The sequence below is a fragment of the Medicago truncatula genome, chromosome 7, assembly GCF_003473485.1.
Source record: "Medicago truncatula cultivar Jemalong A17 chromosome 7, MtrunA17r5.0-ANR, whole genome shotgun sequence".
Classification (NCBI taxonomy): Eukaryota; Viridiplantae; Streptophyta; class Magnoliopsida; order Fabales; family Fabaceae; genus Medicago; species Medicago truncatula.
The window spans coordinates 42,150,916-42,178,227 of record NC_053048.1 but is presented as its reverse complement, the minus strand read 5'-3'; the positions used below and the strand labels follow the sequence as shown (position 1 = coordinate 42,178,227).

The 27,312-nt window shown below is 33.6% G+C and overlaps 1 protein-coding gene across 1 annotated transcript; it reads right to left on the bottom strand.

Moving 5' to 3' along the window:
- Positions 1-3,289: 3,289 nt before the first annotated feature.
- On the bottom strand, positions 3,290-25,373 carry LOC11415038 (ferredoxin-dependent glutamate synthase, chloroplastic). Its single transcript, XM_003624959.4, has 33 exons — positions 25,014-25,373; positions 22,771-23,083; positions 21,919-22,361; positions 21,705-21,836; positions 20,322-20,420; positions 19,266-19,336; positions 17,569-17,665; positions 16,728-16,820; positions 15,750-15,895; positions 15,046-15,205; positions 13,549-13,659; positions 13,230-13,445; positions 12,728-12,885; positions 12,184-12,313; positions 11,796-11,854; positions 11,272-11,377; positions 9,811-9,907; positions 9,527-9,642; positions 9,244-9,441; positions 9,011-9,121; positions 8,309-8,548; positions 8,121-8,219; positions 7,910-8,005; positions 7,623-7,820; positions 7,467-7,541; positions 7,162-7,290; positions 6,956-7,054; positions 5,275-5,417; positions 5,093-5,186; positions 4,424-4,662; positions 4,222-4,300; positions 3,998-4,081; positions 3,290-3,859 (listed from the first exon to the last, which is right to left on the bottom strand). The coding sequence occupies exons 1-33, from the start codon at positions 25,257-25,259 to the stop codon at positions 3,698-3,700; spliced, it is 4,839 nt and encodes a 1,612-aa protein (XP_003625007.2). The 5' UTR covers positions 25,260-25,373; the 3' UTR covers positions 3,290-3,697.
- Positions 25,374-27,312: the final 1,939 nt, after the last annotated feature.

Sequence of the window (27,312 nt, the reverse complement as noted above, 5' to 3'; positions counted from 1 at the left end):
AATATTGATTATATTTTACGATAATATGTAAAAAAAATTACTATGATTCTTATAAACAATGAACTGATGTTTTTTCTTATGAAATTATGTTCTATAAAATATAAATATTGATAAATAGTTATTTATTTCATAAAAAATAATCGTTAATTTATAAAATTATGAAGAAAGAGTACCGGTACACCTCATTTTGTGAGTGTACCGTAGAAGTTCCAAAAAATATATGTTATTAACAACAACTTATTTCAGATAAAACCACTTAGAGTATCCCATTAATCCCAAAACCACAAGTTATTAACCACTTATTTGTGTAAAATAACTAGTTTACTAAATTTTACTATTGTTTGGCTGAATTTTGGATTATCATGACCAATTCTCTTAAAATTCAGAGGATCAACACAAAAAATATATAACAAGTGGTTAATGACTTTTACTTTTTTAGTAGTTAATAGAGTAGAGGTGATTAATAAGATATATGTTAAATAATTAGTTAATAACATATATTTTTGTGGTTAATGAAGTAATCTGATATTCATGTTACCAAACGATTCATCTATATTTTCCTCCAAACAAATCCTCCATATTTGTTTTTATTTTAAATATAAAATTTGACCCAAAACAATGTATTATTCACCGTATAAATTCGGTGAACAATTTTGTAATTAAAAAAATGGTGAACAGTACACCTGTAATCAAATAAGGCGTAGTTTGATTTAGTTTGTGTTGTTTTATTGAAAAAGAACTTGAGGTAATTAAGTACGGTTTGACTTCGATCATTTCATCGGATTTTTATTTTGGTAAAGTAGTTTAGTGAATAGATTGACACATTTTGAATATGGATGTAAAGTATGAAGAATTGAAATTTTTTGACTTGAACTCTAACAAGTTTATAATACCAATGGTAGCTACCAATTGAGTTACATTCATGAAACATTTCTTTGGAATTTTTGTCGTCATATGTTATTTTATTTTTTTTTACAAAAACAATATAACAAGTTTATGTTTTTCTTTTTCGAGGTGAAATATATTTATGTAATTTTCAACATATAATTACATATTTTGTGTAAATCATATCATAAACTAAATAACGTAAACATAGAAAACATGATAAAAATTATCATTTGGAAATAAAAAATATATCAATACTATTAACATCAAATGAAATAAAGAAAAAATAGACTATATAAAGATAATATTATTATTTAAAAACTAAAGAAAGATTAATACAACATCTTGCAATAATTAAAAATAATAATTGCTAATATATTTTTGTTAATTTCAGTGGGCTGGTTTATTTTTTTAACAAAAAAAAAAACATAATTTTTAAGAAAATATGTTGAGTTTGGTTGCATATAAAATATTTTAATTTTAATTTTGTTTGGTCAAGTAGCTTAATAGATAGAAATTCACCTCACAAATGAGTGGATTGTCAAGGGTTCAAATTCTTCTAATCTCTTTTTTTTTTTTGGTGGTTGGGGTTTGAACTTCAGACCTTCCATATATTATATATATTATGCATTGTATCTATCAAGTTAAGCTGACGAGGACAAACCCTTCTTTTTTTTTGGTTGATAGTCGAGATGGCAAAGCCATCATAAACTCACACACAAAATGGAGGTACCAGAGTTCGAACCCCAATCATGACGTCTGACCTAACAATTTCAGCATTTTTGTCAGTTGAGCCAGAACTTATGGGATGGAGGACAAACCCTTCTAATCTAATCTTATCGGTGTAGTTTTCACAAAAGAGTAAAAATAAATATTCAATAAAAAAACAATATTGTACGGATTTCAATTTTATAAAATCAGTTTGTGTTTTTTTTTTTTTTAGGAAACGTGGGAAAAAAAGCACCTCCGGGTTTGCATGCTAGAAGTCTTTATAATTTTTTTAATTAACAATCAAATGAAAAAAAAGTTGTGGGTAATGAAATTTTATCCTAAAATTAGGAATTTCGTGTGGAACCTTGGAAGGAGTTCTTTTTGCACACAAAGTATTAGTTTCTGGAAAAAGGTAACTTTTATATCATACTACTTTGGATTCGTAATACTTTATTCTTTTTCTTTCTTGTTTTAAGAGATTCTATTAAATAAATAGGCTTAATTACACTTTTGATCCTCGTGTTTTGGCCTACTCACGAAACTGGTCCTGCCCTTTTAAAACAGAACAAAACGGTCCTTCAATTATCATTTTGGTTGCATTTTTCGTCATACCCCCCATTTTATTCTCTAAAAACGCAGAGAAATAATAGTTTTAGACCTACCCCCTATGTTCAACCATGAAATAAACAAGGAATAAAGCATGTGGGTACAAAGAATCCACTTTATTCAACACACTAACCAAAAAAACCATAATTTCTAAGATATGTTTCAAGTTAGGGTTTTTTTGGTTAGTGTGATGAATAGAATAGATTCTGTGCTCACATGTTTTATTCCTTGTTGATTTCATGGTTGAGCATAGGGGTAGGTCTAAAACCGCTTAAAACTGTCATTTCTCTGTGTTTCTGGAGTTTGAAAATATGAAGTAGGACGAAAAATGCAACAAAAATGATAATTGAAGGACCATTTTGTTCTGTTTTAAAAGGGCAGGACCAGTTTCGTGAGTAGGCCAAAATACGATGACCAAAAGTGTAATTAAGCCAAATAAATATTATTGTGTTATGCTAGAGTCAGAAGGTTTTCATGATGTTTTCAAGTGTATTTGGAACATTTTTACAGTGTACCAGCTACACTTATTTGCTGGAGGATCACTAAGCAGTACAATGGGTTCTTCCCTGGCTTGCAACAGTAAAATGCAATGTCGACGCAGCCATATTCAAAGATCAGCATTGTTTGGGTGTTGGATTTTGCTGATGAATCATGAAGCCGATTTTTAACAACATGGACAGATTGGAGACAATGGGATATGAAAGCAGCAATGGAGGAAGAAGTTTGGAGTCTTGATCAAGAAATCAAATGGACTGCCTCAATGAGTGATGCGTTATTTAGAGACGGATTGTAAACAGGTGCTGGATAATGTGCCCCAGAAACTAGTTGTTCCCGCTGCATTCAGCAACTAGTTCCACAACGCTATCATCCATAGCATCTATTTAAATGAATTTTAACAAATGCTCCTGAACTAAATTTCAAACAGACGGGCACATAGCATGCATTATCTATTGCCGTAAGCTATTAAAAATTCATCATATCTATCACATCAACGTATGAAAGCCATTATAGAGTCTTATAGAAGATGAAGCAATGTGCACAAATCACAGCTACCCATTTGAATGAGTGCAGAGAAGGAACTCAATGATTATGCAAGTGAAATAATAACTTCCATTTCATCAAATGATATCGTGATGAACAGGGATCATGCACCAACTAATTTATTTTCATCATCCACAAAAACCTCCAATCAGATTTGAATAAACTGCATTTTTATTTACAGTTTTTATTTCAAATGACTATACAAATGTGTCTGAGGAAAGAGAAGGCTAATGCTTAACAGGGATGTACAAGGAGGGCCTCTTACATCTGCAAAATGGAAAACATGATCTTGAGATTGAATGAAGCCCAGCGGTGTTTTAATGGGAAGTTTAATCCCATATTCTGGTTAGTAATTTTCACCCTTGTTGATAGCTTCCTAATCCCTATAAAAAAACAGGGACATGTGGTTCCCTTCATAGCCTGGCGCAATCAATATTAGCTTGCATTGCTCTCCCTAAGCAGACTGCAAAGTGACCTGCTCCGTTGCAGTTATGTCATACTTGGCATTAGCCTCAGGGGTATCTTCTTCACTAGGTGGAACCAACTGCCAAAATAGTGATAAATACTTGTCCCAGTCCTTCAGAATAGCCTCACCTTTGTTGCTACCCGTTTTTTCCTTCATACAAAGAGGTTAAAAAATGATTGTCCATTATGATTATTAACATATATAAAATTGATAAAACCATTGATGATTTTCTGCTTATGTTATAATCATGCATGCATAAATTATAGTGATTGTATATTGGGGGCTTACAACATGGGCTTCAATTAGTTTCTTTAGCTGGATCTGCCCTACAGGTGCTGTTACTCGCTGAATTTTAACAATTTCTCTGTTTATCTGTCTCAGACAAATAAAAAATGATTAGCAAGATTTCATTTCAAGCAACAAGAACAACAACTTTTAAGGTTACTATATTTCCCTCCCATTTGTAATGAAAAATGGAGAAAGAATAGTGAATTGGGTTCTGGGGTATATACCTTGGGAATGAGAGTGTTGTCCTCGTCAAGAATGTAAGCCAACCCTCCTGTCATTCCAGCAGCTACGTTTCTACCCACACTGTTAAGATATAAAATGTGTGAAAGCCTCCGTTAGCTTACTTCAAATACTTCAATGAAAAGCTAAGCGAAGAAAGAGGGGTTGAGGATGAGCATGAGGAGAATACAAAGAAATATTACTCACTTTCCCAGGATAACCACACAGCCACCAGTCATGTACTCACAACAATGATCTCCTGCGCCTTCAACTACAGCTTCAGCAAGTGAGTTTCTGACAGCAAACCTTTCCCCAGCTTTCCCTCTAACAAAGACCTGCCCTCCTGTGGCCCCGTACAAGCAAGTGTTCCCCACAATAGCTGCATCCTCAGGTTGAAACCCTATCTTGTCAACTGGAGTGACAACCAATTCACCTCCAGCAATGCCCTGACAACAGTCACAAATAAACATGAGAAAAATGTGCCTCAGCTTAATTATCGAACTAAAATAATTCAGAACAGGTACTATAAAACAAAAACATGAATTTCATTCATTATGGTAATTTAAACGGTTCTATGAAACCCAATCGTGTTTTACAATGAATCTAAACTACCTGGGAATTGGAAAATTAAAACGGAGGGCTATTTTTCGAACAATTTATTATTTAATTAAATAACAGATTCAGATTACAGTTTCTATAGAACTCTCCACTCAGATTTTCCTTCACTTTCTTACACCTTCATTCACTCCCTAACTACTCTCGAAATTTAATAGCACAAGCCTCATACTCTGGCATTACTAGATAAGTAAATCATATTTCAAGTATAAATTCCCAAAAATAAATTCTCGTGCACAAACAGCAGAGTAAATACAATACCTTCCCAACATAATCATTTGCCTCTCCTACAAGGCGAATATTCATTCCTGGTGTCAGAAAGCACCCAAATGACTGACCAGCACTTCCTGTAAATCTGGACGCGTGGTGAAAAAAATGTTTAGCTTTCAATTAAATACGGATTTAAGATATTAGAGTTCAAACTGCATATTAGGACATCTTACGTAATATTCAACTGTCCAGCAAAACCAGTGTCACCGTATTTCTTTGCAATAACACCAGCTATACGCCCACAGGCAGAACGATCAACGTTGTATATCTTTATGGTCTTGCTAACAGCTTTTTCATTTTCAATGGCATCTGCAATCTGGACGAAAAGTATTTTCTATTGCTGACTCATGTATGAAAAGTACAGAAAACTATTTTCTTCATTCGATTACTTTTTCTATTGAAAACATTACTGAGAGTTTGTAGAGCAAGTTCTGAAATTAGAGATACTGTGAATCCAGCTTTGAGAGAGAGCAATCTAGGGATTTTTTTATCCAACATTTCATGGTTAGATTGTACCTTTGTAACCATTGATATAAATTGAATTACTCACCAGGAAACACATTAGTTTAAGTGTTTTTTAATGGGAAAATAACATTTGTTTGAAATAATAAATGTTGAGAACTATGCAAGGAAGAAAAATATTGAAAATAGATAAACATTACATCTAAAAAAACACTAATTCTCAACATTTATTAGGAAAACATTATTTTCTACTCCTCTCTCCCTACATTTACATTTAATTGATGGAAAATAAATTTGAATGCTTTTTGGACATTTTGATTGTGCTGGAGACAATATAAAAATATCATTTGTCAAGCAGAAAAGAATAATGAGAAAATCTCTCTTTTTTATTCTTTTGTTTTTTTTTTTTTTTACAATTGGGTTAAAAAAAATGCCTATGAAATGCACAATTTTTGGTTCCTGTAATTTTTTTTTTCCATCCTTCTAACATTTGAAATTACTGCTTTTTCTCAGTTTGTATCCACCCACAAAATCTGAACTCGCAGTTTTTGGTTCCTAACATTCATTTATAGCAAACAAATAGAATACATTTTAGGGATCAAGAAAAATTTCAGTCACATGCTAACATGACACCACGTAAATATTGGGTGCCATCTGGGATCAAACGTGACATTTCGTATGCACAAAAGCAGTAAATAGATTCGCATGAGGACAAAATATTGCAATTTCAGATTATGGAGGAATTAAAACAGAAAAAATTGTAGCAACCAAAACCAAATTTGCTTATTTTACAAGGATAAAAACATATACCTTATTCTTTTTTATTTTACCCTTTTCAGTGGAACCAAATTTATCACCTTTTTTGGTCATGTTCTATTTTATTTTTCAACATGCACCAAACATAGCTTATAAAGTCTACAAAATCCTCACACCTTACAAGTTGGCATTACGGGTTTGAGTTAGGCCCAAAGTCTAAATTATAATATAGTATCAGAGCCTAACCTAATGTGTCGGGCCACATGCTATCCAACCATTTTCGAACCACCCAAGCCATGCTTCAGATTTCTAGTCCTAGGCGTAAAGAGGTGATGAGAGTCCAACATTGAATAGTAATATGACCTGATAGTGGTTATAAGTGGGTACAACTCTCACCCCATGTTCTAGCTTTTGTGGTTAAGCACAAACTTAAATTCTTATATGGTATCAAAGCCTATCATAAAGCCTATCTCATATTATATTCTTCAATTCTTTATTGTGGGTTCATAACAGATTCCTAGTATTTGAGCACTGACTATGATTCATATACAAATGGTCTTAAGAAAATTTATTGTAAAAGGGTTGCCAATAGTTTTTTTTTTTATTGCCAACACTTATTGTTGTTTATAAGGTTACCTTTGGGTCTGCTAGTAAAACATCATCCAGGACAGGACCGTTGGTATGTGGCTCCTGATTTCTGATTTCTGTACTGCTCAATTTAGGTAACCCAACATTCTGAAAATGATAATTATAAAACATGCAAGTCAGAGAATCAGGAACTTATTAAACTCAAAGGAAGAAAAAGGAAAGACAAAAGCATATGATTATAAGCTAATACATACAGAGAGGATATAGCTCAGATCTAGATGCTGAGTTTTCACAAGAGATACGTCTCTTGGTCTCAATAATTCTGTTCTGCCAATTATATCATCTAACTTCTCATACCCCAACTGTGCCAAAGTGCCTCTTACCTGGTCAAGTAATAATGATAGGAATAGTAAAAATAGTTATATTTATTTTGGGCAGGAAAAGGAAAACACTAATTAATCTAAATTTCAAAGTGGAACATAAAAATTAAAACCAATAAGGTAATTTCAAAATATGAAAAAGATGAACATGAAAGATACCAATAGCAGCCATAAAATACCTCCTCAGCTACGTACAAGAAGAGGTTAACAAGATCACCAGGAACACCAGGAAAACGTGCACGCAACTCTTCCCTCTGAAATGTAATTGCAAATTAGATAAAGGACAAGTAATCAATACATAAAAGCATGTAATAATAAATCAGTTCTCTAAAAACCTGACTGGCAACACCAACTGGACAATTGTTGGTGTGGCAAATGCGAGCCATAACACATCCAGTAGCAATCATTGCCACTGAACCAAACCCATATTCATCAGCACCCATTATTGCTGCCATCATGACATCAACTCCACTTCTAAATCCACCATCAACTCTGAGAATAACTCTTTCTCTGAGTCCATTTTCAACTAGTGTCTGAAAGAAAAATAATCCACAATCAAATGGAAAATTACTTTACATGAAGAATAGGTTGCATTTGCACAGTTTCATGACTCAATTATAACCTGGTGAGATTCTGTAAGTCCGAGTTCCCAAGGACCTCCTGCATGTTTGATGGAACTTATAGGGCTTGCTCCTGTTCCCCCATCATGTCCTGATATCTGTAAGTTGATCACATTATATGTTATGCTTCAGAAAAGATGAAGAATAGATATCTGAGAAATAAAACTATAGATGCATCAAAAAAATAAATGGATTTCAGGCCACAGTAGAAACCTGTATGATGTCAGCATTGCCCTTTGCAACCCCGGATGCAACAGTGCCAATTCCAGCTTCAGCCACCAGTTTTACAGATACTTTGGCCTTAGGGTTCACCTGTTCAACCATTGAACGATGGAGATGTTTTCACATTGCACTAGTTTTAATTCAACAGGGACAAGTGAGTACGTGTGCAAGAGAGTCACCTGGTGAAGATCAAAGATCAATTGTGCAAGATCTTCAATAGAGTAAATGTCATGATGAGGAGGTGGAGATATAAGAGGAACCCCTGGTTTAGAATTTCTCAACCTTGCAATATACATGCTAACTTTTTTCCCAGGCAATTGTCCACCTTCACCAGGCTTTGCACCTTGTGCAATTTTAATTTCTAATTGATCAGCATTTGCCAAGAATGTTGGAGTGACACCAAACCTTCCTGAAGCAACCTTATCCAAATGAAAAATATTTTATCAGATTACCACTGTTTGCCATAATTCCTATGTGGCTAGAGGTATCAGATTACCACTGTTCATTGATGTTTGTTCTTTAATGCACAAGACATCAATGAGTAACATTACTTTGTTCTAATGTTTGTTTTTACCAATTTTCATTTAAGGGTGCAGACAGTTACAGGATACTCAGGCAAAGTTGGCACAAGTTCCTGAGAATCACATCAAAATCATGTGTTTGCAATCAACTAAAGAAATCAGACCATGTTATTTAGGTTGAAACTGAGAATGGTAGCTTTGGGAAGTTGTGTGCAATAAGGATTTTATAAAATGGTAAAGTATTTTGATTTGGACAAGAGAAGGAATAAATAAAGCTTAACCATTCTGCAGTAAACAGTATAACTTTACTATAGTCAATAAAATTTATGAAGCTATTTTCTGAAATTTCAGTCCAATAACCTGTTTGATAGCACTAGTAGCAGTATCCCCATTTTGAAGACCTTTAAGATGTGGAAGAGTTGGAGAGTAACCATCAACAACATCAGTAAGTGGTTTCCAGCGAATAGGATCCTAAATGAAATGTATGAATAAATGAAGTCATAGTGAATTAAAAATAAAAAAGCTGATAAAATTAGAACGAAGACAAAAAATTGCCTTTACGGAAATATAAATTGAGATGAAATTTATATTACCTCACCACCTTCCCCTGAATTTGACTTTCCACCTATTCTGTTCATTGCAATTGCAATTGCTTCATGAGTTTCCCTAGATATAGCTCCAAGAGACATCCCACCGGTGCAAAACCGTTTCACAATAGATAAAGCAGGTTCTACCTTCCCCACAGGTATGGGGGCACGATCACTTTTGAACTCAAGAAGATCACGGATAACCTGCAATAAACAAACGATATTTTACATATTCCTGTTATAATAAAATCTATAATAATGACACAGAAGTATGATTTTCAGAACCAACATTAACAGGTCGATTAGCCAAATATTGTTGATAAACTGAAAAGGCATTTTGGCTTTTCTGACGAACAGCTTTGTGAAGCAACTTTGACATCTCTGGATTGTTTGCATGATACTCACCTTTAAAAAAATGTAGAATCAAAATCAGTCAATTTTCTAATGCACCAGGGATATTAATTTGAATGCAATTTCATGAATAGAACAATAACAGTCATTCTGTGCTTCCAAAAACAATGCAAAAATGTCAACTGATTCTTCAACTCTAACAAGTTAAGCAGGAAATCATACCTCCTGGTCTGAACACTATAAATCCAAAATTTTCCAATCTTTTAGCTGTATCTTCAGAGAATGCCTTCACCCAGAAAGACAGAGTCTCTCTAGCTAGCTGTGCCACATAGGAAGTATGAGGGAAGTTTCATTACAAGTGATTTCCACTATATAGTAAATTTCAAAAGCACGTGTACTCTTCCACTGATATTCAGTTCATAAACATTTATTAACAAATTATTAAGCAAGAGAAATAGTGCATAATTGCCCCCGAGAGTGTTGACACATTAATTTTAAGCCCAGAGAAGATCAAAGGTCAGTTTCAAAAGTCTAGCAATTAATATTGAATCTGCAAAGTTCACATCACAAACCTCAAATTCTCCTTGAAGGAGTCATTCAAAGTAATCTGTTAAAATTGCAAATCAATTTTAGTCTATATAATATACCTTTATGGAGTAGTTTAGACACAAGTTTTATTAAAGAAGAATTCAACAAGAGAACTAAATGAGAAGTACAGTAAAGGAGGATAAGAAATCAAGCAAGAATAAAGTTAGATAGATAGAAATGGTGACGAATATTGATAGATCATGGATATATAAACAGTTCACAAATTTGTGCACCCTCCCATCTTTGTTATCATACACAATTGCTTTGCACGACAATTTTCACATAGACAATCAGAATAGTTATATCCAAATACAAGCAGCTTGAACTCTCTTGTTTGAACTCGACTTTTCATATTATTCTTTAGTATTACATAAAAAAAAAAAGAAAATCAAACAGGATTTTATCATCTTCTACGTAACAAATAGCAAATTATATTATCCATATAAGCAAATTTTCCACAGGTGCTACATTGGCAGTGCAGAAAGTCATAATGATAAGATATGTATCTTAATTTAACTCAATAATACATTAAAATCATTAATATAAAAGGACTCAAAAAAAGGTTTATTTGAATTGTCTACTGCTTGCTAATACCAGATGTCATAATATATTTTAACACTAGATCCATAAATCCCTTGGCAAACATCTATTAATTGAAAAAAATGGCTCGATAAAAAGGTGTAAAATGATGGTCCCAAACTAACTACTTTGAAGGAGTTATACTGCTGCAATATTGTTAAACATCACTGAACTTTCTGCGCAAAAATTTAACAATATATATATATATATATATATATATATATATATATATATATAGAGAGAGAGAGAGAGAGAGAGAGAGAGAGAGAGAGAGACTCAACAATTATTTTTTGAACTTCCCAAATTAATATATAGGTAAAAACCGAAAGCATTCACATTCGAGAGATAGAGAGATCCTATTATTGTGATTCAAGCAATTTTTAATTAGCTGTATCAATAATATTGTTGATGAAAGGTATTATTTATTCATATTGAATAGAATCTTCTCTTCCAAGTAATTTAGCACTTAGCAGTGTTTCATTTTCACTCAGGTTTGAGTTATGCATTCTTCCTTACCTCATCAAAAGTTAAACCACCAATTTTCGATACACTTCCGCTGAATGCAAGATCCACAACTTCCTTCCCTAATCCATAGATTTCAAATATCTGTGCACCACAGTAACTATATACAAAGAATTGACAGATCGATTTATCAAAATCACGACACCAGTAAGAAAATATGAGAAAATAAACTAATAAACATTTCAGAAAATATTAATTTAATGTACAAAGTTGTTGGGTAAGCATTTTCTGGTGTTTGCTATCCTTTATAATACTTAATTACTATGAGATAAGAGAGTGACATTATTCTAGGCTTGAATCTGTTTAGTGTATTTAGTGAAAATAAGTTCAGTTACAGATACAAGAAGGTATTACCAGACCCTTATCCTTTACTAGCTGAAGCTCAACCTACACCAACTCTATGAGATGGTTACAGGTGTCATTAACTAGAGACAGCTGTCACTAACTAACTATTACAACAATTAACTAACTACAACATTTCAAGCCTATATTCTCATAATTACATAAATCATGTGTACCTTGAAAGCAATGAGATGCCCATTTTGGAAAGAATTTTAAGAAGACCTGCTTTGACAGCCTGGCATGCAGTAAAAATGCAAAATTTGTCACTAATAATCTTTAGATAAAATAATAATGATAAGAGGAATTCATTGACTGGAAGAACAGTGAACCAAAAAGCAACATTGAAGGGGGGAAAGTATTCTCCCCCCGAAGGTCGAAGTTAGAATATGTTAATTGTGTTATAGGCCTTATGTTAGAAATGGCTGGGCTAGTACTACCTGTGCTTTACTCGTAAAAATAGCAAACTAGGGAATGCACATAGCCGTCATAATTACAGCAACTAAAAATAAAAACATTGCTTTTCAGTTCCACATCCAGAATAGTGGTTTAAAGTTAAGCACTAACCTTGCAGTAGTTTTTCTGTGCCTGTTCAATTGATACAGTAGGCATCTTTCCATTCTTCATCAGATTTACTGTTTTATTACTTAAACGCCATTGACGACATGTCTCCAGTGCCAAGTATGGGCACACAGCACTAAAACATAAACATAGATATATCATGCAGTGCACAATAAGATAGAGGCAAGGTAGTTAAACTGGACATAGTTCCCACTTTCCTTTGCTGCAAACTACTAGTGCAAGGTGGAACCAATTCCAATAACAGCATTAAACATTTGTTTCATGGAAAAGTAAGACAATTAGATTCATTCAAGTTCAAATGAAAAAATGGCTTTGTTACAAAGGTAGGAATGCAACCGTATCATAAAAATAGCAAACTAACATGAAACCACAGATAAAAAAAATAAAAACTTCAATTTATACCCACCCTAATTCATATGTAGAGCTAACAAATTAACATTAGATAGAAAACATAATTCAAAAGGTAAGATTAAAACAAGAAACTAAAACATCATGTCTAACAGAGGCTTAAGTGGAGGCATTGAACAACCTTGCACCATATCCTATTAAACAGGCAAACTGATGAGTGCTAAAGCACTGAGAAGTATCCGCTACAATTGAAGCTGACATCCGAAGTCCATTCTGGATTAGATGCTGATGAACAGTACCAACAGCAAGAAGTATTGGAATTGCGGGATGAGTTGGTTCCTGGGACCAAGAAAAAGGATTGTATAATTAGCCCCGCCACACACACACACAAAGTCAATCAAAGTTCCAACTGTACAAATGGAACAATCAGTGTATTTTTTTTACTAGGCGACATGATACATAGATCAAACTACACCAGAATTCCTTGCTATGAATGAAATCCAACCATAATCCATTTAACTCGACCTCTTTTAATAATTTAGCTTACTGTTCTTTTTGATCTCCCTCTGCCTATTAGATAGATCATCCTCTTTTAATAATCACGTCTACCTCTACTCTACCCATGAGAGCTGTTATATATACACTTCTTTCATAAGATAAAGATTCTAGTAAATGGTCCTTACCAGTGCTTCTGAACGGTCTGAAAGAACAAGTAGCTGGGAACCATTTCTAACAGCTTCATCGGCAGCGTCGCAAAGCTTATTTAATGCTTTCTCCAAGGAACCATCAATCCCCTTAGTTATGTCAAAAAATGTGTGCAACACTTGTGGTTTTAAGTGGGAGTCTTTTAACAATGACTCAAGTTCCCCTTCATTCAATACCGGACTAGATAATATAACCTGCTCCAGAAACACACCATCATCGTGTGTAAAGAAAAGGGATTAAAATCACGGGTATTATTTGACAACAACAGACAAACATTACAGATATATGCTAAAGTACCTGTGAAGCATTCTCAGGTCCAATTTCCAATATATTCCGTCTCTTCCCTATATTTACTTCAAGAGACATAACTAACCCTTCTCGGAGTGGATCAATTGCAGGATTTGTAACCTGTTAGCATAAAAAAGTCATCACATGCAAACCATAATAAAAAATAGTAAAAGACTAAAATTCTATAAAATGCAACAGAGTGAAATTTTACTGTATTTCATAAGTTACTGAAGTCTAGGAAAGTTCAACTTTAAAGTTATGAATTTAATGGGTAACCCAAAAGTTAATCGAAAGTTTTTAAATTAGTCAATTGAGAGTCCGGTCAGATCCAGATTCCTGAGTGGCATAAAAATAGCCGCTCTCTTTATTCAAAATAATATTCAAAAGATATCTTCTGGTCTTTCTTGTCAATATAGAACCGCAACACCTTGTGCCGAATACCTACTCATAAATCCCAATACCTAACTTTCTAGTTTCATCCAACCCTAATTCTAAAACAAATTCCTGTGCAACATCAACAGGACAGAGTGTTCATATCATGTGTGTGGTGGGTGGGTGGGCGCGCGCATACATTTTGGACGCAACCCACCATTTCAGTAGCAATGTACATGACTCTTCTTGGTCACAATACCTTTCAACAAGATTAACTATTAAACATTCACAATAAGATGCTAATGGTTTATGAAATGAATAATACCATCCAAACATATTTCCTAGAAAACCCTCCACCACTCGTTCTCTGGTGGTGGAAACAAAAAAGGGAACACAAGTACTAGGTATTTTTATAATTCTAAAATTAATGTACATTGTACAAGGAAAATATGAAGAAGAAGAAAAAAAAAAAAAAGGTGTATTAGTCTACCAGACAGAGAGCTAACCAGTATCTCAGCTAATTTGGCAAGGAAATTAAACATATGTGCATGAATCTAGATTACAATTATAGGATAAATGATAAAGAAAAAAGGGGAGCTAGCGTACTTATGGTTAGTTAAAAGAGATACAGCATATAAATAAGAGAATAAGCATACAGAAAATAATTGGACGTGTTTATTAGTAGATATGTAAAAGGAGTAATCCTTTGTGGAGGAAAGTCCTTTACGAAATCTATTTTAGAATTCCACACGTTCATGTCTTGATGTTTTGTACTAGCTTCAGTTGTTTCATGAATTTGTTTTTGAAGTGTGATTGAAAAGCTTTTTCTTTTATTTATGTTATTTTATTTGCATATATATGAGTTCTATGAATTTTGTAGAATCCTATGATTTGTGTGTTACGATTCCACAATTTATGATTTCATTATTGTTTCCAGGTTCTGAGTAATAATTGGATATAGTAGTTGGTTAGTTAGAGGAGAAATCATGTATAATTAGGAGAAATAAGGATGGAGAAAATAATTCATACAGTTGTTAGTTCTATTTTGAAATGAGCAATCTTTTGTGAAGAAGGGCCTTTGGAAGAGAGGGAATTACTTTAGAGAATCAATTGTAGGAAAGTGGTTTTGCCTACCTGTGCAAACCGTTGCTTAAAGTAATCAAAAAGCATGTGAGGTTTCTGAGATAATGCAGCCAATGGAATATCATCTCCCATACAAAATGTAGGTTCCTTTCCTTGAGAAGCCATAGACTCGATCACCATCTGGACATCTTCACTGGAGTACCCAAATGCCCTGGTCTCACCAAAGAGCGGTTAAGTAAGAACCATATAAGATGTTGCATTGTAAGCTGCAATGAAGAGCAAACCCACTTTCCCATCAACATGCTATTGAACATTAGCCTAAAAATTAGTACATGACAAAGAACCACAAAAGATGGTGTATCGTAAGCTGCAATGAAGAGCAAACCCACTTTTCCATCAACATGCCATAGATCATTATCTTATAAAAATTTCAACATTACTTCACAGGAAGCAGCCTCAATTCAATGAACTTGATACTGAAAAAACAGGGGACACTACAAATAAAGGTCTTTTCCCTACAACTCAGAAGAATATTTTACTTTAGAAAGGGAACTTGTTATTGCATAAATCATAATTTTCAATCAAAAACCAGATTTCGAATCCTCATAAAAAACAAGAAAGCAAATAAGAAGCACACAGAATGTTTACAAACTAACAGTGAGTAAGGCAATGAGATTTAAAATGGCAACACTTTAAAACAGAAATTCCCTCATCAAGGATATAAACCAAGAGCAAAATCTACATAGAACTCTCACTGTTGGTGTCTTAATACTGCATCATTCTCCATCACCGAGGATGAAAGGAAATTCTCAGACTTCAAAGACCGCAGATTTTCCTTGATCCAGTTCCCATATGGGTTTGATAAGGCTACTCGTTTTTTAACCTCCATATTCTCATAGACCTGCCACTCACAAAAAAAAAAAGGTTTGGGAAGTAAATTAAGCCTGTCAAACAGCATATTCAACCTTTTAGCATAAAAATTGAGAAAACTACTAGGAAAACAAAAAGAAAAAAATGTTCTCGTACAAGAACTCAGGCATCAGCATTCACAATTTAAGACATCGGAATCACAGACTGTGTTAGAAACTCAGACGGAAGAAAGCAAGATAAAACATCAGAGAAAATGTAAATTGAATGCATTAGAATGTACTGAACTGAGGGGCACACTGACGCTCCCCATTATTAATACTTTCTAGCAAATGATATAAATTATTTATCAGTCAACTATATATAAGTTATCCAATGTGAGATAAAATGACATCAGATGAGCTGTTCTTGAGTGTAATTTTTTAGGACGGCTCATAGAACTTCCATTTATAAGCTTTCAAACAAAACTCTTACATCTCTTAAACTAATTATTATGATGTAGTTCTCAGATCTCAACTAAGTTTTTCTTCTTCTTTTAAAGGGCTATGAGCCCCTATGCTTTTAGTGGACTAAAAAGAATAAAACTTGACTTCATTAACAAAATTTCAGTGGCAATAGATAAGGTTATTAAAAAAAAAAGGAAGCAGTTTTATTTACAGGAAAACTCTTGGCAAGCTTCTGATTCAATAAGTAACTTTAGGTCACATTGGGGCACACAAAACAGTAAAAGAAAAACTCTAAGTTGGATAAATATCTAACTCAATAAATAATACTGATATTTGCTGGATCAAACAACCATTACAAGATAAAATATGTCTATGTTGAAAAGTGTCATAACCAAGACAAGAAAGTATTGCAGTGCGAACCTGGCCACCAAGTAAATCAACTGTTATCATCATGCCTGGACCTAATCGGCCTTTCGAGATAACCTTTGACTCGTCCACTGGTACAACACCAACCTAAAAGAGAATGAGAAAACATAATATGTTAGAATTAGAATAAACAAGAGAAAATTAGGAAAAATAATAATCGAAGGAATCTGTATAAACAATGTTAAATAGAGAGAATAATCTGCATCAGTTAAAGAGTGCCCTTAGGGCAATTGTTAAATAAACTAAAATACTCCCTCCGGTCACATTTATAAGCAAAAATGCACTTTTTAGGTTCATTGAATACATAATGTATTTGGTCTATATATTGACCAAATACATTAAATATTGAATGAATCAAAAAAGTGATTTTTTGCTTATAAATGTGACCGGAGGGAGTAGAAATATTGTCTTGGGAAATGGTGAGAAAGTGTATATTCAACTTTTTGAATTTTTACAAATTGTTGTTTCCAATGCAAAGTTTCTACTTTTTGCTTTCTTGACAAGTGCCTTAAGGGCACTTGTTAGTCAAGACCCTAATACTAATTATGACTATAATCAACAAAACAATTATATGATGCTATTCTGAAGGCAACTAATAAAAGTGGCTAAATAGTCTTTGATTTCCATTTATCAAAACAACGACAAGCAGAGATAATAGAAAATTCGGTAAATTTGATTATGTCAGATCTTGGCTTTTCAAAGCCCATACGCAGCCAAAACAACAATATCTCCTATAAGTTCTAGAATTAGAAAAGTAGAGCTGTCATCTGACCAATGAAATAATACAGCTTTAAATCAACCATATCAGTCAAGGGATAAAAGTTAGGGACTTCACCTCAGAAGCAACATAGACCATATTGTCTGATGTTCGCCAATACCTGGCAGGTCGAAGTCCATTACGATCAAGGCACGCACCAACAGTTTTTCCATCACTGTGACACATAAATTGCATTATAAACACTCACGGAAAAATAACAGCTTCAAGGAGAGATTAAAAAAAGTTCTCTACCTATTTACTACAGGTTATTTTGTTAAACTATGGACACTGTTTCCTAATGACAATGAGCAGAACAAGAGTAAATTCAATTTAACAGAGTGATTCTCTCTAAACAATGCAGAAACAAAGGTAAATATTTGGATGATGTAATGAATACAGTTCCAAGAAGATACTAAAGTTAAATTTATGTCTCCAATTCATATATTATAATCTCAACAAAAGGGACAGATAATTTGAGACAAGAAAAAATAGGAAAGAGGACACATATTGTGAGACACAGGGAGTATAATTCAACAACACTTCAAAGCATCGAGAATTGATTTTGTACTAAATAGACTAACATTGTATTTTTCAATGTAAACAATTAAGTTATTTGCATGAAATTCATTGCCCATTTTGTTTCATGAGTCTTGACAATTTCAGTTGCTTACAAAACTCTCCCTGTAGTTACTGTTGGGACTAGAAGTGAGAAAACAAGACGAATAAATTTATCAATGGAGTGATCATTTTTTACTTTCTTATTTCTACTAATTTTTGACAAATTATAGACTTGTTTGAGGTAGCTAAATATATAATATTAGAGTAATGAAATATAAAAGTATGCCAACTTATTCAACAACTAAAATAAAAAATAAATAAAAAAAATAAAAAGAGGTGGGGGGCAAGGCCCCATTGTTACACTGCCCTTTACCCCTGTCTCACCTTCTCCTTTCCAGTAAATGCAGCACAATCTAGAGTATCAGAGTATATTACTTCCTAATTGTTAGCCAACAGTTTTAGTCAGCTTTGCTAGCTGTATCTGAGTTGTACTTGTATCACAGTAAGACAGTTCTGTGTTAACTGTTACTATTAGAAAGTTAGGGCTTAGTTAGATAGTAGTTTCTTACAAGCAGCTACTTTGAGTTGCTACAAATACCTTCTATGAAACTGAAACTCGTCATTAAAATCACTTTCATCTAATCAAAGTTTCTGACCTATTATTCTCTCTCTTCTTTCTAAGCACTCTCATTATCTCTTATTTTATCACGCATGTTTGCAGTACACAAACAATAACACAAAATCATAGAGATTACGACAATTAATTATTTTTTTTTTTTACCTTTTGTTTCTTTCTAATGACCAAACTTTGCTGTATAGGACTGCTGCTTATTAGAGTAACCAATTGTTTATTTAATATTGAAGTTTGCAGTAACAGTTCTGAGGTGGTTGATGTATTGGAGCTAGCTAGATAAGTCAACTTCTGACAGCTCTACTCGAAACTATCATTGTGAGATTTGTCACTCACTATCTGACAGCTAATGTATGACGGAGTGTTATCTAGCGAGTTACTTAGGCAGTCTTCTATAAACAGTAGTGTTCAAACAACACTCTCCCTCTCACCACATTCTCAAAACAATCTTTCTTTTACTTGCACTTGTTGAACCCTAGTACTGCTCAATATTCTTAAAGTCAGGTCCTATGAATTAGGATAAACCAATAAAGTGATATACCAACAAGGCAGGTGTGTTCCTATGGATTTGTTTTTATCTTTATACCTGAATAAAAGCAAGGCAGGTCCATCCCAAGCTTCCATCTGGCCTTTGTAGTAGTCATAGAAGTCAATCGCCTAAGAAATGAAAAGGTAATAAGATTTCAGATTGTAAGAAATGAAAAGATACAATAAAAGACCAGAGATTTCATTTCTTTCCATAATGAGTGTTCTTAATGATCATAACTTTGCATAACAAGCATGAAGAATGAGGGTCTTTAATAACCCTATTCAGCTGCCCTCATATCACTCTGCCATCTCTGACAAGTGGCCCTTTTCCAGCAAATGACCAACTTTTAACAAATTGCATGTCTTGGATGATCAGCCTATTCTCTTCCTCCTTTCCTTTTTCCGTTCTCCTATTTTAAAAACCTTGCTTTGTCTCACCTGTTCTGTTCTTTACACCTTTGTCAATCTCTATTTCCTTCACATCTTTTTCCTAATTCTTTCTTTCCTTTTGATTCTGTCCTCTTTGTTCAACAGTACATGGGCTGCTTGGTTAATTTCATTTATTGCAATATGTTTCTGGTTTTTTGTTCTTGAAATAGGCTATTGGTTCTTTTTAATTTCATTATATTCTGCAGTATTTTAGAAGCCTCTTTGTGTATACTCCCTCCGGCCTTAAATATAAACAAAAAGGTAATGTTTTTAGTCCAAGTTTGGATCCAATACATGAACTTTTTTTGCTTATATTTAAGGCCAGAGAGTATATCATATTCACATTAGAATTATCATGTTTCTGCTATAGGCCACAATGCCACATACCATACTTTTAGGACAGATTCTAAGCTTGCCACCATGAACAAACCATATGTCATTAATAACATTGTTCCCATGTGCACAGGGCATCTCTGGGCAACTTTTTTTATTAGTTATAAACAAAAGCAGTACTGGCAAATATGAGATATGGTATACGATAAACCAGATAGCATGTGCTTTTATCTGGATAAAGAAGTGGATCAAGCATGCTTTAAATGAGAATTTATAATCATGAAATGGGGACACTTAAGCATAAATGTGCAGAAAATGCATCATCTATTTAAAAGCAAGGGGGAAGGAATACCTCAGGGTATTTGATTGTCAGTGTTGGATGGTTCTTGTAAGCCTCTGGAACAAGAATCATCATGGACTCCTCAGGGGTTCGACCACTTCTTATTAATAACTGAAACATATGAGACCATTCAGCTATAAACATGACTAATACATAAGTCAAGCCTAAAAAACTTGATACACAGAAAAAACTCAAAAATAGAGGGCTCACAAAACAGTACAAATGAGGAATTTGTATATCATAAAGTAGAAAACATAACAGATAAAGAGTGAGAAAGTGTCGGTCAAATAACAAGAAATGATGAGAAAATATATTCAGAATCAGATTAACCCTTGCTAAGTGGGCAAAGCTACTATAGAATATATATTAAGGGAAGGAAGAAGTTTAAAAAAAATAAAAATCATCCATCCATCCATCCATAAGCCTCAAAACCCTACAAAAAACCTTGTAGAATTTGAGCTGCAACTAACTCAATTCCACAAAACCGGCTTGTAAGGTGGGGACGTACTTATATACCACTACAGATTCATAGTATTATCCAATCTGAGACTATCAACACACCCCACTTACGCTCCGGACTGGACATCTAAAGTGTGACCCAATGGCTCGATAATGGGTGACTCAATCAATATAGGATAGGCTTTAAAATTATCTTTGTATTTGGGTTGGAACTAACTCAACCCCACAAAATCGGCTTGTAAGGTCCTATTTATAACCACTTTATGGGTCATGTCACCATCCAATGTAGGATTCTCAACAAAGTTTATTGTCAAAATAATTTGCTCCACTTATTCCAACCATATCCTTTAAAACAATAACATAATAAAGGATTAAAGGATTAAAAAAAACCATAGATCAATTGCTGAACAAGAGGATATAAGGTTGCATTGGTGGTTGGCATGGGGGAGTTATGGAGTGGAGTGATAAGAAGATCAAGAGTTCAATCCCCGCCTTCAGCATAATATTAACAATACTAACATATGTTGTTAAACTGAAATTGCTGAACAAAAATGCCAGAAGTCCATTTCAAAGCTTTAAAGCAATTTGAAAAATAAAAAGATTGTTTCATCTTTTAACATCAAAAAGAGAAAAACACATAGCACATGCAGAAGCATAACATGAGACCTAACTATATAAAAAACTATTTATAGCAACTCTATTAAGTATTTTAGTCCAAACAAAAGCATGCACCATGGTCAAATCCTTAGCCTAATGGCTCGGATATCTTGAAAATTTATACAATTATATTAGACTATATAATGAAACCCCCCAAATAAAGAATCGTAAAAGTATGAGGATCATATCTTTTTCAACAATTAATTTTAAATTTATCATCATCATCAAGATCCTCTTAACAGAAGGAACGATTAATTTTATATACAGTTATTGACATACTTCTGCAGCACTGTCAAGATTTGCCGAGTCTGATGCCTTTGGATTTCCAAATGGACGAATTTCATTTTCACGACCTCGCCATACAGGTGACTTTAATGACGGCTCTCGTGACTGCATCCAATTCAAGTTCCCCTGCACATACATGTAGCTATTTCATAAATCCATCCAAGGTAAAATTCTATGGGAAAATTTGTAATGCCAAAGAGAGCTCAACCTGTATGGTGTTGATTTCTCCATTATGACCAAGAAGTCTCATTGGTTGTGCAAGAGGCCATCTAGGACTAGTATTTGTGCTATACCTTCGATGATAAATGGCAAAGGAGGATTTATAAAGATCATTCTGAAGATCAGAATAAAATAACCCCAAAACTTCTGAGCGGAGCATCCCCTTGTAAACTATTGTTCGATTGGATAAAGAACAGAAATAAAGCTCATTTCCCCAACTTTCCGAGCTTACTTCTTTTTCAATAAGTTTTCGACAGATGTACAGTTCTCGTTCAATGTCTTCAGTATTTTCTTCCTTCCCAATCTTGACAAATACCTGCTGTATATTGGGCATGGTCTCCTTTGCATAATAACCTACAACAGAAGTATTTACAGGGACTGGCCTCCACCCAAGCACCTCAAGACCTTCTTGCTGAAAAGTATTTACAATAACTAAAGAAAAAATCAAAATTACATGTCAGAACACAAACTACTGTGTTGAAGTGAAAAATTCACTTTGATGCATTTAAAAGAATGCACTAATTAGCTTTGATTGCAACAACAAAGGTTTGCATATTGGATGAACGAGAAATACTGAAATATAGAAAGAAAAAAAAAAAAACCATTACAAATAAGTGAATGTGTGCATCTGAGTGTGTGTGCGTGTGTGTAGAGAGAGAGAGAGAGAGATGTGTGTGAGTGTGTGTGTGTGTGTGTGTGTGTGTGTGTGTATATAGAGAGAGAGAGAGAGCATCACACAGCAAACACATAAACATGCTGATCTTAGAGAAACCATAAAAGACGAAGAGACATCATGCAAGCTTAGTTGAATCAGGACCTTCAAAATAAGAAAAAGTATTACCTTTCTTGGCCTTATTCATAAGTTCTACATCTTTGGGTAGGAAAACCATTCCAACGCCAGTGTGCAACTTATCAAAGGAAGCAAGCCCTTGCTCGTTTGCCCAATTGTCAAATAGATCCCATGGAACTGCAGTCATCAGCCCAGAACCATCACCTGAGTCATTATCTGCACCACAGCCCCCACGATGTTCCATACAGCTTAAAGCATTTAAAGCATCCTTGACAATCTCAAATGATCCCTTATTTTCCAAATTGGCAATGAATCCAACACCACAGGCCCCTCTTTCTGATAGTATGTCCTCCAAGTTTGCAACCTGACCAACAAGCAACTAAAATCATTAAACATGTTATGTAGACTACAAGCCACGCTGGTGAACTATTCATGAAGAATGACGCACTGAGAAACAATTTTCTAAAATAATGCAAACTCGTTTGACCAACCTTTTAACTCAATAGCAATGCAAACTGCTAATTATGGACTGAAATTCAAGGAAGGGTTTAAAAGCACACTTAATTATTACCATACTAGTATACTACATATGGATTATGGTCTCCAATACATTTCTAGAAAAAACAAAAGATAAACACACAAAAATTGCATTTGGGCACCTGATACTCTAGAACGCATCCCTGAATTAAGTTTTAAAAATATCAAAATTAGTAACCTCTAGGGCCTGGTATCTGCACAGGTTCCTTCATCCACACTACTGGAGTTTCTCAAAAGAAGAGTACCTTCAAATGGTGATTGGATAAGTTTTATCCAGGGACAAGAGTTTAACTATACTTTTATTGACTGCGGTGCAAAGAAAGATAAATCCAGCTAAGTATTATCCTCATTACCCAATTAGTTTTGTAACTAGCTTGTACAAACTCGTTGCTAATGTCCTCTTAAGAATGAAACAGAGCATTGCAAGCTGAGAGATTTTAGTTTGGGAGAAAATGCAATTTAGACTTCATGTTGGATTTTCAGAAAGCATATAAGCGTGTCGACTTGGATTTCTAGCTATAAATTTTGAAATGGTAAAATAGAGAGCCCTGGTCTTGATTCTAATGACTGCAGCTACTTAGGAAGGGGAACATTACATCCCCTTTCTTGTTCATCAGGGTGATTATTGTTCTTAATTGTCGACTTTCCATTGACTCAAACAAGGTTTTGACCTCTCTGCTTTATTTTTGGAACACTGTTCTATTCTCCACAGAGGTGTTGAAATGAACTCTCTATACCCAGTTTTTGAAGTTTACACTTATCTCTGGTTTAAAGTTAGGGCCTATTTGAATTGACTTATTTGAGCTTATCTACTACCATATGAACTTATGAGCCTATTTGAGAAAGCTTATGACATGTTCATAGGTTGTTTTCAGCTTATTTCTATAAGCTCTCCAAGATAACTTAAAAAAACAATTTGCCTTCAATTTTATCCTGTTATAGAAATAGCTTATACATAAGTTTGTATGCTATAAGAGTTTAATTTGGCCCTTTTTGCAATTGTATGAGAAAATTCATTCAATTCCCGTACATCGCTGGCTTGTTTCCAAGTTTCACGGAGGCCTCCTAGATTTTACAAAACAACTGTAACCGCAATTATGACCACTACATCAAGTACTTTTTATGCATAAATGCAACAGCATCCATGTAATAACAAGGATTGCAAAGCTACCTCTAAAACTATAGACACCATGGATCATACTTCATTCTTATTTACATGTGACCTGCTTGGATTGACTTATTTAATATATTTACTAGCATAAGCACTTGTAATACTGTTTGAGAGAACTGGAAAAGAAAAAAAAAACAACTGATGGCATGTTCTTAAGCTCTTTTTACCTCATTTTCATAATCTCTCCGAAATAGCTCATGAAAACATTTTATAATTTATATGAAAAAAATTTAACTTTATTTAATCATTTGTTATAGAAATAGCTTATAAATAGATGTTTATCATGATAACCACTTATAAGCTGCAAATTAATCAGAGCTGTAATTCTCACACAATCATTTCGTCCTCGTTCAAGTTTGAATTTTCACTTAGAAAACAACTCAAAGTCAACTCAACTCTATAAACTAGAGAATATTCATTTTCTAGTAAGATTTTTTCACAGCAACGTTTCAACGCTATATTTCTGTAGAAAACGTTGTTTCATATTTCATGTTAAGAATTAAGCAAGTTCTTGAACTTATGCAGTATCATCATCATCAATTACGAAATCGTTGTGCAAAAATAGCAACGGATGAAGAAACCGGACCTTGGGTTTGGAATCGGAAGTTGACGGCGAAGAAGGAGGAGGAGCAGGATTGAGATGATTATTATCAAGTTGAAGAACAGCTTTAACGGAGCTCCGACGGAGAATCGCCGGCGTCAATCTACGGTTGCACCGCTTGGTATTACGGCGGAATGGAGCGAAGTCTACGAACAAGTGACGGTTACCGATTGTATCGGAGAGACGTAGCACTTGAGAAAGAGAAACCGATGACACCGTGTTCAGCGCCATCGCCCAAAGAGAGAGAGAGAGAGAAAGTGTTTGATGAAATGTGTGAGTGAGTGGGAGAGAATGAAGTGATATGAAGATAAAAGGAAGAAGAGGTCACAAAGTACTTAATTCATATACACCACCAACTTCTCATTCCTTTTCAATCTTCATCTTGAACTTGTGAAAGTGCTAGTCTCACTGGGTTTTTGTTTGATGTGGTGTGGTCTATGGTTATACGGTGTTCTATCATAAATTCCTGGATTATTGGATGGTGAATAAAAAGGGTATGATGATGTGGAAGTTTTGTTACGGTGGCAGGAATTTATGCTACTTTTTACTTTTCAACCAATCAAATTCTGATTCTAAGCGTAAAGTACAGACAGATACAACTGAATTCTTTTGTCGTGGAAGAAAAACTGTACTCCCTCCGTCCCGTAATAAATGACTTGTTTAAAAATGTACAATTTTGACCTAACTTTGACTATATTTTTCTACTAATATACAAAGATAAATAATATCATATAAGATGTCGTTAGATTCGTCTCGATGAGTATTTTCAAAATATCAAATTTTCATAATTTTTTCCAAGATATTTAAATTCAAAATTACGCATTAGTATGCGTAATTGGATCAACTGTGTCACTTATTAAGGGACGGATGGAGTATTAATGTTAATCATGTTTTGTGTAATCAAGTTTATCAAAGGTTGAGTCAGTATTCAACCGGTCAAAATTAATTAATCAATGGTTAATGTAACACAAAAAAAAAATCAAAATAATTATAGATTCATACATCATGCTAACTTATCCTGTGCTTTAATGAAAATAATTTAAAGGAAATGTTAACTTGTAACTTTAAAGTTTATCAAGGCACAAGATAAGGATCTTATAATAAAAATAAACAATAAATATTTTATCAAAAATATAAGTTTTTAAGATTATGAATGCATAATTTTCAGGTTAATTTTTTTTATTTAGTTTTTTATTTTGTGCCTCTCCATTTATAATTCTCTCCATTTATTGAGATAAAGACACAAAAAATCTTGAAAAAAAGTATAAAATAATTAATGCAGGTGGAACCCATTTAGTGGAAGCATCTACTTTTTTTTTTTTTTGTCTATCTCTCTAAATTGTATACTTCATTTAATTTGACAAATGGAGGAGATCTTTACTCTTGTGGAACAAATTAACAAGACTCATAATTTAATTATGATACACTTAAGCTTTGTTTGCGAGTTTGGAGATGAATGAAAGGGAAGACTTGGGAAAAAAAGGAATGAGCAAGTTGAAGGAGTAGAGAAAAATGAGAGGAGAGGGTTTTGGGGTTAACTTTTCTTAATAATACAAAAACACTCTTCATTTGGGGAACTAAAAAATTGTATTGGAGGAGGGTTTATATGAATTTTTCAAATTTAATTTATGTTGTTATAATATTTTTAAAATTAAAAATATAGTAAATCACAAACATTAATTTATCATTCTTTAAAAAACTACTCTTTTAATTTTTTTGAAAGATTTCTCTATTTTCCTTCATATTTTCCACCCCTCAAAGCATTTCCTTCACCTCCCCTCCAAACTATCAAACAAAGCCTTGGTGTGAAGTTATTTTATATAGGGAACACTCACCTCCCTTGAACTTTGTGAAAATAACACTAACACCCCCATTAATTTTCACAAATGCACAAACCTCCCTTAAGTTTTCCTCAAATATACAAACACCTCCCTTGCTACTAACTCTGTTACTTTTTCCATTATTATCTTTTGGGTTAATGGTGTTTTATTCCCCTATAATATAGGTCATTTCCGGTTTTCCCCCAGTAAAATATTTTTTTTGATTTACCCCCATTTTTTTAGGAATACCCCCTTAATAGGTCATAAAAAAAAAATTTCTACAAAAAATAAAAATAAAAATCGTTTTTTATGACCTATTAGGGGGTATTAAAAAAAAAAATTACAGGGAGTAAATAAAAAAAATATTTTACAGGAGAGAAAACTGAAAATGACTCATATTACAGGGGTAAAACACCTTTAACCCTTATTTTTTCATGGATGTTTCTAAAGATATTCTACTGTTA